This window comes from Nestor notabilis, unplaced genomic scaffold (assembly GCF_000696875.1).
Source record: "Nestor notabilis isolate BGI_N333 unplaced genomic scaffold, ASM69687v1 scaffold5482, whole genome shotgun sequence".
Taxonomy (NCBI): Eukaryota; Metazoa; Chordata; class Aves; order Psittaciformes; family Psittacidae; genus Nestor; species Nestor notabilis.
Window position 1 is genome coordinate 39167 of NW_009919536.1, and position 13239 is coordinate 52405.

At 35.7% G+C, this 13239-nt stretch overlaps 1 protein-coding gene across 1 annotated transcript in view; it reads left to right on the plus strand.

Annotated features, from left to right (window-relative positions):
* The window catches only part of LOC104402399 (voltage-dependent calcium channel subunit alpha-2/delta-3-like), a gene marked incomplete at both ends in the record, with an annotated part of 100564 nt that overhangs the window by 38647 nt on the left and 48678 nt on the right, over window positions 1-13239 (plus strand). Inside the window, one exon of the mRNA XM_010010270.1 lies at window positions 3228-3287. Coding sequence (XP_010008572.1) covers window positions 3228-3287 — 60 coding nt within the window. The remainder of the gene's footprint in view (window positions 1-3227; window positions 3288-13239) is intronic.

Here is a 13239-nt window from a genome sequence, read left to right on the forward strand (position 1 = left end):
ATGAACAAACAAACAAAAAAAACCCAAATCAAAACAAAAATCAAGCAAAAAACAAAAGCCCAACCAAAAAGCCCCCAAATGTTTATATACGTTGTCTTCATTCTGATATCATCTGTGTATATCCACTGATGTTATTTCTGTGGGTTTAGGCTTGTTACTAGCTTATCTTTACTGTAGCTCTCCCAGATTTCTCACAGTCTCCTTCATAATGGTGTTGAGATATTTGAAGGAAACTGTGGTTAAGAACCATTACATAGAAAATGCAGCAGTTGCTTGTGTTGTTTGTCTACATTCAGTGTACCAAAATTCTAATTTTCTCATAGATTTGTGAGCATGTAGAGTGCATGTGCGTTTGTGTCCATGTCGTGAAGGAAAAATGTGTCAGTACATTGTTCACTTTGTTGTTCTGTTTCCTGTAGAGAATGTTGCTAAAATGTATGAAACTTTTTATTTTTAAAAGAACAGATGTAAGAACTGAAATCTTAATGAATAAATCAATAAAGCACCAATCAGTACTCTTCATTTCTGAGCTGCCCTCCATACCAGATGTTGCTAGTATTACCCATCTTATGCTTGCCTAATTATTTCTTACTGGCGCGGGGTGGGGAGATATAAATCTTGGTTTAAGTTTATTTAGCTGAGGCAAAATTGTAATTGAAACACATTGGGATCAATACAAACTATATAAGAAGCCATGAATTGTTTTTCTAGCCTGCCAGGTCCTAATATCTAGGCACTGGTATCTCATGAAATACGATAATATTTTTTCTTCTGGTGGGTGAGTAAATATTCCAGTACAGGAAAAAAAAACCAAACTTGAAAAACCTCCAAACCCAACAACAACAACAAAAAAATCAAACAAACAACAACAATGAAAAACCCACCAAAAACCAAAACAAAAACAAAACCCAAAACCAAACAAAAAAACAACAAAAAAAGAAGAACCAAACCATGTTTCTCTTCTTCCTGGATTTCTATATGAAGAATTTTTTTCGTCCTGTTTTCACGTTTTTTTTCCTCTCAAACTCATCAGAGTTATGATCTTTTCTATTAGGTGTGCACGGACTAGTAGTGCAACTGTGGTTTTAATATAAAGAAGTACACATCTGAAGAAATGCGTTATATTACTTATTTCATAAAATGCTTTTTTCATATTTGAAAAGTGAGGGCTAGATTTGTAAAATAGAATAGTTAATTTGTGTTACTTCCGTTTTTAAATTAGAAATGCAAAAAATTTGTGGGTCAGATTAATATTTGATACCCTTTCAAACTGCAACATCTGTTTCTACTACTTTTCATACAGTACAGGAACAGAAGGAACAATTCCACAGAACTTCACTGTTTCATTTGAAATATTTTTCCATGGCTTCCCCTCCTGCATGATGCTGTGATGTATCATGAGCTCTTGGATTCTCTCACCTGTATATGTGGGAAAGTGAACTGTTACATTTTTCAGTTCAGTTCTGATTTGTCCAGTATTGGAACCATTTCAGTTCAGCTCTAGTTTAGGTCAAAAAGGTTTGCTGCAACCAGCTGGATTTACATGGGACAAGACTTTTAAAGATGGACACAGTCAACTGGCAGGGATGTGCACACAGCATGGGGCTCTAGGAAGGTGGACTTCATCTGCATTCTCTCACTCTATCAACCTTGGTATCAGTAGTGTTTCCAGTTTTTAACCAAATCTTTGGGATCTTTAACTCTGCACTAATGAAAAAGGTGTGAAAAACCTTCCCACTTGGGTCTGCAGGGAAGGTGCAGAAGCCCAGCAGAGGCCTGAGGGTTTATTGAAGCTTGTGCTCACCTGCGAGTAAGCTGTGTGATGAGATGGAGATGTGGAAGGGAAGGCTCTGAAGTGCTGCTGCTTTGCAGACCTCAGTAGACACAAATCCTCCTTGTAACCAGCGAGGCTCTACGTTAAACTGTCAGGTTTTTGCTGAACCATTTATTCTGAATTGTCAACCAGAAATGTTTTTCTTGGTTCGGTTTCCATTATTGTTCAAACTGTACAACAATCAATATGAATTCTGATTCCATTTTGATTTATATCTGAAGACTTGATGAAAGTGCATACAGTTCTGAAAAGGGAAGCAAATGTGCATGCTGCCCACTCCATGTATCATTAATGGGAGCCTGTAGCTCACTTGCTTCATGATATGAAATACTTGAAAATATTCCAATGTCTTGTAGATCAAAGAAAAGAAAAATAACATATTGAGTATTCTGTGACAGGTTATTATTAGGTTAATTTGGGGTCATAGAAATATATCTATTCAGGTAGACTAAATAAAAACTAGAAGGCATTACTTCCATAGTTAAAATATTCAGAACTAAAAAAAATTCTGAAAAAAACCTTAGAAAGGATATAATGTCTTTTCACAGACAATGTCTGCAGCAAACCCCTATAAAGAATTAAGTTTTTCAAGTAGCTGTGTTTTAGTGCAAGCCCCCCTTTATTTTTTTTAATCCCTTAGATGATAGCAGGAAGGAACAATAACTACTACAGGGACTTCTGGATATTATTAAGAGTAAAAAAAATACCACTGAAATGCTGCCATTCAGTAAATATTACTTCTGTAATTGCAGAAAAAAAATCTTCTTGTGATTATGCACCATGTGAAGTTACTATGTACAACACTTCAAATCTGCTGCATAAACCTAGTCTCTATTTTTCTAGTCTTTTATATTTGATGTGTTATTTAGAAATTCCTCTTTATTTCAGTGGCTTGCAATCAAGGGCTTAGAAGGACGTATGTCCTATTTTAATTTTAGGAAAGATTTGAAAAGATCTTCCATGTGCAAAATAAGGTCCAGTGTGAAAAGAACTTCATTTTGTGTTCTTTCAAAAATCAGTATCAGAATAAGAGCTGTAGGGTGCTGAGCACTAGTAGGGAAAAAAAAAAGACTCTATTTTTTCTTTATTAGTGGATGAGCTGGTTTGAGAGTTTTATACCACCAATCATGGATGATGAGGGTTTAAAAAACTTGGTGGTTTGTTGTTTTTGTTGGAGGTTCTTTGTGTGTGTGGTTTTTATTTTGGTATGGTTTATCCAGATCATTTATTTCTGTTCTATGAAGTATCATAGCAGATACCATGTGGGGACAATGAATTACACAATTCCAAAACAATCTCTTTTTTTTTTTTTTTATGCTGGAAGGAACACTTGAATTTAAAGATGTTATCCATTATTTCAAAAATAGACTTTTTTTATTATTTTATTTTTCAGCGTCTTGTTGAAGCTGCGGAAGATGCTTACCTGAAACATGAGTTTGATGCTGACTTACAGGTAAGTAAGAGTTTCTTAAATATTTATCATCAGGGTATACTATAGATTGCTTGAAGAACTGCTGTAGAAAGCCAAGCATGTGAGTAATAGAAGGATGCTGATTACAGAAAATGGAATTAATGAAGACTGGCTCAGTATTTTGACAGGTTATGTATTTAGTGTTTGTATGTTGGAAGACCAAGTGGGTGGATTTTTAGAGATTTCATTTAAATTCCCTTCATGTCTGCTTAGGTCAAGATTTTTAAACACAGTAATTAGCAGCATGTTTCGTTGTTGCAGTGTGCTGGCAAGGAATTGTTCTATAGAGAGTTGAAGTTGCAGATGGGGTGGGACCCGCAGGGATGGGATTAGTATGACCTTGATTTGTGCAAATGGTTTGTATTTGAATCCATGTCTAGAGCAGACACCAGTTTTTCTTCTTAGCTAGAAGCCCTTGGAGTCATACCGTTATTGTCGCAAAATGTTGCCCTTAGGAATAATGTGGGAGGGAGAAGCACTATGGCAGTTCACAGTTAAAAAAAATGTTTAAAAGAAAAACCTTTGCTTAAGTAAGACACACAATTTAAAAAAAAAAAAAGTTAATTTAGAAACCAAGTAATCTTAATCTAAAATGGAAAGTTCAACTACAAGTATTACTCAGTACTTAAATGAATAAATGCCTCCTTACCTGTAATGAATGTCTTTATCCTTGATTTCTTGAATGCCATGTTAGGTGCAGTTTTGTTTACTTTGTCTTTATCTAGATATAATTTTAAAACCTTCTGTGAATAATTGTCCTATGTCTATTTAAATTTTGAGGAAACAGATGTTTTCTGTAGACTTTTTCCTACAGATGTATGTAAGAAATACACAGATCTCTATTTTCAGATTTTGCTATGGTTATTTCCAGTAATCACAAAACATTTTCTTTTAATGAAAATACGATGCAAATTACTGATTCCTGTGCAGAAACAGACAAAAAAATAGGCTGAACTTTTAAGAGCTAAGGATTAAAAAAAGAAAAAAAAGAGTTTTGAAGGCTGCAATACTGAGATCTATCAGCCTGTGTTGGAGTAAATGACAAAATGAATGCATGGAAGGAGATAATTCAGGTTATTGTTGTATTCAATGAATGCTGGCTTCTGTATTCAAATGCTTTAGAGTTCTATTACATTTCAGCCTTGCAGAGGTGTGCTGCATTTTATTTTGTTGAACTTTAAGCCTTAGAGAAATAGGATCTATTGTCTGAATAAATCAGAAACATGCTTTACAGAAGATTTTTCACAGGTCTACAGTAAGTGCTTCTTCACTGCAGGATAGTTCTCACTTTGGCGAAGTCCTTCATTTACTGAGGCTTTGAAGATATTAACACTTTCAGGAAGCCAGTTAAAAGCCATTTGTGTCAGCAGCATTAACAGGGCAATCAAATCTTTGTGTAGAGCTCTGTTGTTTATTACTGTCACAGTCCATTAAAGCTAATCAATTGTTAATCTTGGTTTCAGCGACCCCTTTGCAACCCTTGCTGGGTGATTGTTGTTCTTTATCAAAAATCTCATAATACCATCTGCTCAATATAAAATAATGGCCAGAAAGATTTGATAGTGTACATTCAAGTGGAGGGGGACAGAAGGCTTATGTAATATACAGGGTATATAATTCTGCTATCAAAGAGCAATTTTTTGGCATTAGTATTGCCTTGGCCGATACATGGAAGCCAGGATTAAATGCTTTGAATTAGTGGTATGTGATGCAGCATCTGTCTGCGCTCTTTGCGCTCAGATATTCTGGAAATAGAGAAAGCACATAAAGAAAGTGCTTTTGTGCTTTTTATTGGTTCAACCTCACTTTTTATGTCTTGAGGACAGTATAGATAATATTGTGCCGGTACATAAAAATGATAGAAAGGAGAAATAAAATTATATTAATATTTTTATTGACTGTGAAAAACACCAGCTTAAAGAAAATAATAACAGGAAAAGTTCATCTTTTAGACTGCTGGTATTCTCTGCAATGCTGAAACTATATTATTTGGTTAGGCTAGACCTGATCCCTTCTGGGCATTTTTCTTAGTAAGATTATTAGTTTTGTCCTTAGTTATTCTATAGGCATTCTAATCAATAACTGTAATGCTGTATAATGGTCTAAGCATCCAGCTATCTATCCCTGGACTGAATCTATTGGCACCACCAGCAAACACCTTGTAGTTATAAACATAAATAAAATTCCCAGTGAATTGAAAGAAATAAATCACAATGGGTGATATGAGGTTTAACTCATCAGCATTATATATTGCATGTTTGAGTAATGGCTAAACTGAGAATAGGTGAGAGCTGACTTTACAGATTTACCCTGCAGTATTTGGGCTTTGGGAATTTTTTTGTGTTAGGGAAGTGAACCAAGAGCTGTGGTTTTAGCAAGTTATGAGAAAATAACCTTCTGATTGTTACTTATATTTGAACCTTTAACTCAGTCCAGGGGTTTCTCACCTGGTGGGTATGGTTTCAAGTTATTCTGTGTTTTTAAAGACTCTTTTCAAGTTGTTGCTAAGTGGAATTTAATCATAGAATAGTTAGAGTTGGAAAGGACCTTAAGATCATCTAGTTCCAACCCCCCTGCCATGGGCAGGGACACCTCGCACTAAACCATGTCACCCAAGACTCCATCCAACCTGGCCTTGAACACTGCCAGGGATGGAGCATTCACAGCTTCCTTGGGCAACCCATTCCACTGCCTCACCATCCTCACTGTAAAGAACTTCTTCCTTATACCTAACCTAAACTTCCCCTGTTTAAGTTTAAAGCCATTACCCCTTGTCCTACCACTAGAGTCCCTAATGAAGAGTCCCTCCCCAGCATCCTTGTAGGCCCAATAGTTTATCTTATATCCTCAATACATTACCATTTGTATTGCTACAGCAAGTTGCCTTGTCACAATATTTCCATAGGCTTGAACAATCACTCATCTTGCTTTATAGGGGACATTGTCTCTGTGCTTCCCTTTTTAAAATAAAGCAATTCCTCCTGATTCTGTGGCTTTAACATGATGGGAAAAAAACCTCCCAACAATATAGGAACCAACTGCCAAGCAAAGACCCAGCAAGACTATTGGGTGTTATAGATTTTGAAGGGATTCTCCAGCCGTCTTTTAGTTTTGTGGACTTAATTTTTTGCCAGAGAAAATTTTTTTGGGAAAAGATTTAAAAAAAAAACAGGAAAAGAAAAAATCAAATTATTTTTAACCGTTGTTAACTGAAATTTGGCCTCCTGATGGTTTGTTTCTTTTGTGCTTGGGTATGTGTTTTCTAAGATGTAAACCGCCTTGTTCACAGAAACACTGTGGTGGAGTAAGATCTCTGTCACAGTGTTCTATTATTTCTGGTTTTCAATAATCTTGGGAGGTGAACGTTCAGCAGCAGAACTGATGCTGGCGTTCTCAATGGAGCAGTAAAAGTAACTTTCACTTTGTTTCTTACAAATTTAAAAAATACATAGTAAATTTTAGGATCAATAAAGGTCTGTACGACTTAGTTCCTACCCAGTTTTCATATTTCTGACTCAAATGACAGGAGGAATTAATAAAAAATTTCATTATGGGTACTGGTTCATTTGCTGAATGGTTTCATTATACACACACATTGAAAGGGTAGCTCTTTTATTTTCTGCGTGTTAATTAAGTTCATTAGTTCACTCGCCTTACATTCCAGCTGAGTTTTCTCTGCGTGTGTGTGATGTGATAATAAAAAAGCAAGGTTATTTCTTTTTAATAGAATCAAAGCTAGTGCACAGTTGGTGTCACCTGAATTACTGGATGTTTTCTTTTTGGATTGTTGTAGCTTCACTTTCTGTGTAAGATTGGAGAGGTTCAAGTGCCAAATCTTGACCATATTTCAGCTTTATGTCAGAAGACTAGACGAGGATTAATCAATCGTTTTTTAGGAAAGGACTACTTTCTTTTAAGGATACTTCTAAAGTTAATTTAGTGGGATAAAAATGGAATTGTACTATAAGGCTGCTTTTCATTAATAATTTTTTTTGTATCTATATGGCTGAATCTTAAGAAAAAGGTTTTAAAAAATGCTACCAGAGTTAGGTACCTGTCTGCAAGTTTTTGCTGGTGGTTAACTCTCTAATTGCATTTTGTGTCCTTGAAAAATCTCATCCTTACCCTTAGAGTAAATACGTTTGGTACAGAAAAAAAATCTTGTAAATCAGCAGATGGAAAGTTAAAGATTTTTTTTCCCAGTGGTTTACACAGGTGAACAATCTACTTTTTTATACACATTTAACAATTTCTTTAAAGTTTACAAAAGATGAGACTTCAAAGGTTTAGGAGAAAGCATAAGTAGCAAAAGAGGGCTGGGGAACAGAATTAGTCCGGTTTGTAAGCTCCACAGTTTCTGGGTCTAATCCTGCAACTGTTAATAGTACTGGCTCTCAAGGGATGATGCCTGACTTCTAGTAATTTTGAAATTCCACCACTAGATACAAAGCTTAAATACACACATAAAAGCGTAACTTAAATTGCTTCTACCTTTTTTAAAAATTCTGATCTAAATGTTTATTTAACATAATGATACTATGCAAAAAATTATAATGAAGGATTATTAAATGATTATGTATTTAATAAAATATTAATCAAATAGGTAGTAATTACATTGATATCAGTTACTGGAAAATACAAGGACAAAAGATAATTGAGAATAGCTATTCTACATAATCTTATTAAACTCCTGTCATATCACATGCATTACTTTCATGTTAGTATTTCAGAAAAGTCTGTTTGCATATTTATTATCTCACTAATTTTGAATGAGGCACATGATAACTAGATTTACAGTCTGTCGGTATTAATTTTTTTCTGGCTATTAGAATAATGACCACAAGACTGAAGTCAGCTCTTGCAGAGTCCTGAACATCTGCAGTGGTAAGGGAAGTTCTGTTGGACTCCAAGCACTCCAAACCAGTGATTGAAATGACTGTCTGAAAAGTGCATTTGATACAGCAGTTGAGAATCTGAAGTTTGATATGCTTCATGGATTATTTATCCAAGCTGCTTACTTTCTAAGTCAGAAATTAGTCTTTCTAAACTGCTAGCCTGGAAACCTAATATGAGATCAGACAGTCTAAATTCCTTTTTAGACTTTCTTTGAAATATGTTGCAGACCAAAGTGCTCTCAGTTATATTTGGATGGGATACGGACAGCGTACCTGTAGCTTGTAGTGAGGTAAGAGAAAGAGATCATTAACTATCACCAATCTAAAGTGTTAACTTTTCGTCAACCTGTGCAACTCTTACAGAAGAAGATACAAACCCTGGAAACATTATGGTTTATTCAGTTGTAAGATCTGCTTCTGGAGCTCTTCCCCAGTGTGCCTCACACAGAACCTGCTCTCAAGGTGTTTGTTCCTTGTCGTGTCCCTCTAACAGTTGTGATACCACAACAGTTCTTCTATATCGTTATGTTCATCCAACTGAAGGCATAATTTAGATACAGCTATGATACAGAAATGCTGCCAGGACCTGCAGAAGGCTTGCTACTTAGTTTTCCGAATAGTTACAAACAAATCAAATGTAAATTACTAAAGAATTTTATTTTGATGTGTGTTTGTAACTTCTGAGAACAAGGAGTGAGTTTTATAGCTAAGCACAGAAATGCAGAGTTTAACTCACTGTCTCAGAAGCAGAGATGCAGGACCTGATTTTTCAGCAACTTTGTAATTTCTCTCCTATAAATAATTGTCTGTCATTTTGGTGCTATTCTGTCCTACATCAGAGAGCCATCAAAAATGAACGGTAATACTTTGCCTGTTTAGTTCAATAGCTGTTCTATCTACAGTGGGATCAACAGCAAAAGGAATCAGGAGCCATGGTCTGATTCTGGTATTGCAAATAACATGCTTGACTTCTGAGAGAGTTTGGCCCAGAGTTCTGGGGATTGATTCTTCTGACTGCAGTTATAGAACTCATCCTTTTGGTACCCTTAACAGGTTAGACTTATTAAACAATTACCAGAAGTAGTTTCCAGGCAGTTCTGGATTTATTGCTGCCTGTCTCTTATGATAGCAATTGGTATCTGAAGCATGTGAAGAACACACTGAAGAACACACCGTAAACTCAGTTCTACCCATCAAATATGGACATAGTGCTTTTTGGTGATATCTGCTGCAAATAATTACAGAAAACTGAAACCTGGAGCTGTCAAAGAACTGAATGAGCAGATATATTTTGTCTTCCTGATATTTTTCCTTTAATATTTATTTGTCCCTTTATTATGCTTACTTGCTACCAGAAATGAGAAGGAAATAGCTTTCTCATCCCATGAGTGTTTTCAGAATTTCATGTTCTCTGATTAAACATTGAGATACCACAAAGCTTTTTCTGAGCAAGGGAAGCCACCACTTTGGAACAACTCATAATCAGATAGGTGGGGCCCTCAGGATATGAGAAGCCTGCTCAAGTTGCTTCTCTAGTGAATATTAAATTATTTATATGATGTGAAGCAACTGCAGCAGAGAAGGGCTTGCGAGACACTTTGGTCAGAAAAGCCTGATGGATGGGGCAGTCATTTTGGATCTCAGAGGCCCTTGTCTGAGTTTGTTTTGCTTGATTCAGAGGATGGATTTCAGCTGCAGTATAGGTCTTTTCCTCTCTGGCACAATTCTGCAAAAAAGAAATATACTTTCCAAAACTATGGAGAATCACAGGCCAGGTCTAACAACAATAATAAGATGGAACAGAAAGCATTTACATACATATAATAGATCTATGCAGTTTTTCCTTTCCCATGCTCAAACTATTAAGTATTTCCAGGTTACTTTTTTTTATGGTCTTCATAAGTATCTGTAAGAATTAGAGACATATTTAAACAAAATAAAAACTGTGATTCTTGCATACTCACATAAATTCACAGGGTAAGTTCATAAGTAAAACAGAAGCTCTCATAAAAATGGTGATTGCAACACAGAATTCTTTCTTTTGTTGTTTTTGCAAAGCAATTCTTTAACTTATTCCAATAGAACAGATAGAATAAGCTAGTGTTTTTAAGATAAAGGGATAATGATGTATCAGAAGGAACAAGTCAAATGAAAACAGATATATTAACTTTCAGGGGATGGTAGGGAAGAATTAAAAAAGAGATATTATGAAATGAACTTTTAGCAGAAAATTAATAACAATATTTAATGCTGCAGCCTCAAAATTAGTTTGAAATTTGTCATATCAAGCTGAGAGTGAATGTAAGCTTGCAAGAACTTCAGGCTTCAAGAAAATTTTCTCTCTCAAAATGCGTAGCATTCCTTCCAGAAATACCCAAACCAGAATAGCTTCTGCTAATGTGATTGCCTTTCCACACAGTTAAAATTGCATCTGATCCATGCATGCCACAAATTATGATTGAGAAGTTGGTGGCTGTCTACGTTTCAAAGCAGACAGTCATTTAGGAAGATGAGCTCCTCTTGGATGCCACGTCCACAGGTCTGGGCAGTGATATAGAAGTAAAAAGAGCAGGCAGAAAGAGTTAAGTGAAGCAAGGGGACACAGGTTTGTGAAAGAACTGTGCTGGATGCAGAAGAAAGCAGAAACAGTGCAGTAAAATGTTAGGTGTCAGAAGACTGAAGTGCAGGAAAGAAGGCTGGAGAAGAAGAAATAAATAATTTGTAAAAGCAAAGCTGTAAACTGTTAATATTTTTGTGTTTCAAGAGTACTGACAGTAACCTTTTGCAAGTCTCTCTAAAACCATTAGCTCTGCTTATAGTGAGGCTAAAAGAGAGAAATCATTTTCAGTTACTTAAATAGAAAGACAAACCCCTATTTCCTCCATCCTGTTCTGTGTCAGGTTAGGCAATTATATAAACAGTAAGAAGTTGCCCAATATAATCTTCATTATAAAATAAAAGAAAACTTCAGAGAGAGAGAATAAGAGCAGGTAACATACAAATGCCTTTTAAAAAATGGTTTCAGAGAAGTTGGGCAAAACAAATATGCGCAGGGAGTGAGAGAGGAACACTGTGTAGCAGATGAGAAAAAATATCACAATGTGATTGAAAAACGTATGATCCCCAAGATTACCATAAACCCCAGAGAAACTCATCTCGACATTGTCAGGGCAGCCAGAGATGATGTGTCTAAAAACATGTCTGTAGTTTATGGGATTATCGATTTCCACTTCTAAGCAAGAAAGCAGCTAAAGATTCAGAGAAAAGGAGAAATTATGATGCAAGATGAAGTTAGAGTTGCCAGTGTTTAATGTTTGGCATATTTGTGATAGCAAACAGGAAATTGGGGATTAAAAATAATCTCATAGTGGAGAGTTGTTTGATTTACTTGTTGAGACTTGTGGCCCAGAAATTAGTGATCACCCCACTCAGGAAAAAGGAAAGTTTGTCACCTTCTGATAATGCTTTTTAATTAGCTATTAACTTTCTGCCTGAGAAAAGGTCAGCTACTCGGTGCCTTGAATTCTATGCCCTGTGCCTTTTACCTGGCTAGCAGCAGCCTTACCCCCAGTGCTGAGCAGTTTTACACTGAGAGTCAGTTTTACTTGTTACGCGCCTTTAGGCCTGTCAAGATCTTGGTGAATGTTTCTAACAAAATGACTCTCCTATGTTAAATTGATGCCAAAGGCAAGTGACAGTTCTGAAGATTTTTGATCCTATCAAGATGCATTTTGAAAAATGCTGCTCTGGTTTAGCTTTCCTTTATCTGTGGATATTTAGTACGTATAAGACAGCACAAGGAGGAGGTGATGTACAGATTGTTGTTCTCTCATTTGTTAAGACTAGTACACCAAAAATGCAAGCACAGTCTATCATCATAGTTGTGTGTCTGAGATGCACGTTTTGCCCAGAATCACATGCTTTTTGAACAGTGTGGAAAGCATGTTTTAAAGAATCTGTTTGAAACAGCTATTTAATTCTGTGTGTACTTGTATGCATTTTGTACCTATGTTTATTTTCTAATTTGTTGAAGGGATGAGAGCTAAGGTGCTTAGACGAGCAGGCAGTGCTGGAGTTAATGTTTTTATTTATAAGGCTCATTGGTTAATGGTACTGAGTTCTCTTAAAGGAAAAAAAAGATCCTTAATTCACTCTTGCAAAATTCAATGCCCTATTGTTCTCACTTTTCTGAAGTCACTGTTTATAACATTGTTCTCCTTTCCCCTCTGAGGAATAATATAATTTATTGGAGCAGTTCATTCATAGTCTATGTGATATCTATCTTTTGGGACAGAGATACCTTTTGCATGATGTACACACTGTTAGCTTCAAACTTTTCCTGTTTGCTTTATGTGAAAGGGTTTGTAATCAGGAATATTTATGCATCCTGGTACCCAATTGTGCTGTGCTTGCTGTTTTCTGCTCTTCGTAGAAAATTAAACTTTTTTTTCTTTTTGGCTCACACCTACCTGAGAAGCAAAAGATTTTAGAATATTACCCTATGGATTTATGATTACTAGGCAGATAGCCAGTAATAAGTAGTGATATCTGATACTACAGCACAGACATTCTGTGCCTTTTTCCACCTTTTTCCTATTATCTTTGAGTTTAATAAACTATAAATGAGAGAAATAAATGGCAGACCATCTTTTCCCTCTTTGTGCCTTTTTTTTTTTTTTTGGAGGTGCTTGGTGATGAGATTAAGGTCATATATTCTTTCAACCTGGTATTTAGGAATAGGCAAATCATTGAAAAGGGTGGATGTAATGTAGCTTCATTTTTGAGAAAGCAGCATTTTTACTACACAAGAATAATTATAAATGAAAATAAAAGTATTATAGATACAGATTTAATGAATATATATGAAAGGCAAGAAAGAAGTCACTAAGCAGTTCATAGCTTTAGATGAGATCACATTTCTGACTTGAGTAGTATGAAAGTGAGTAAATCTTAGATGATGATAGTGGAAATATTTCCAGGGTTTTGTACATACTGCTTATTATGGCGGGGGGGGGGGGGGGGGGGGGGGGGTGGCTCTC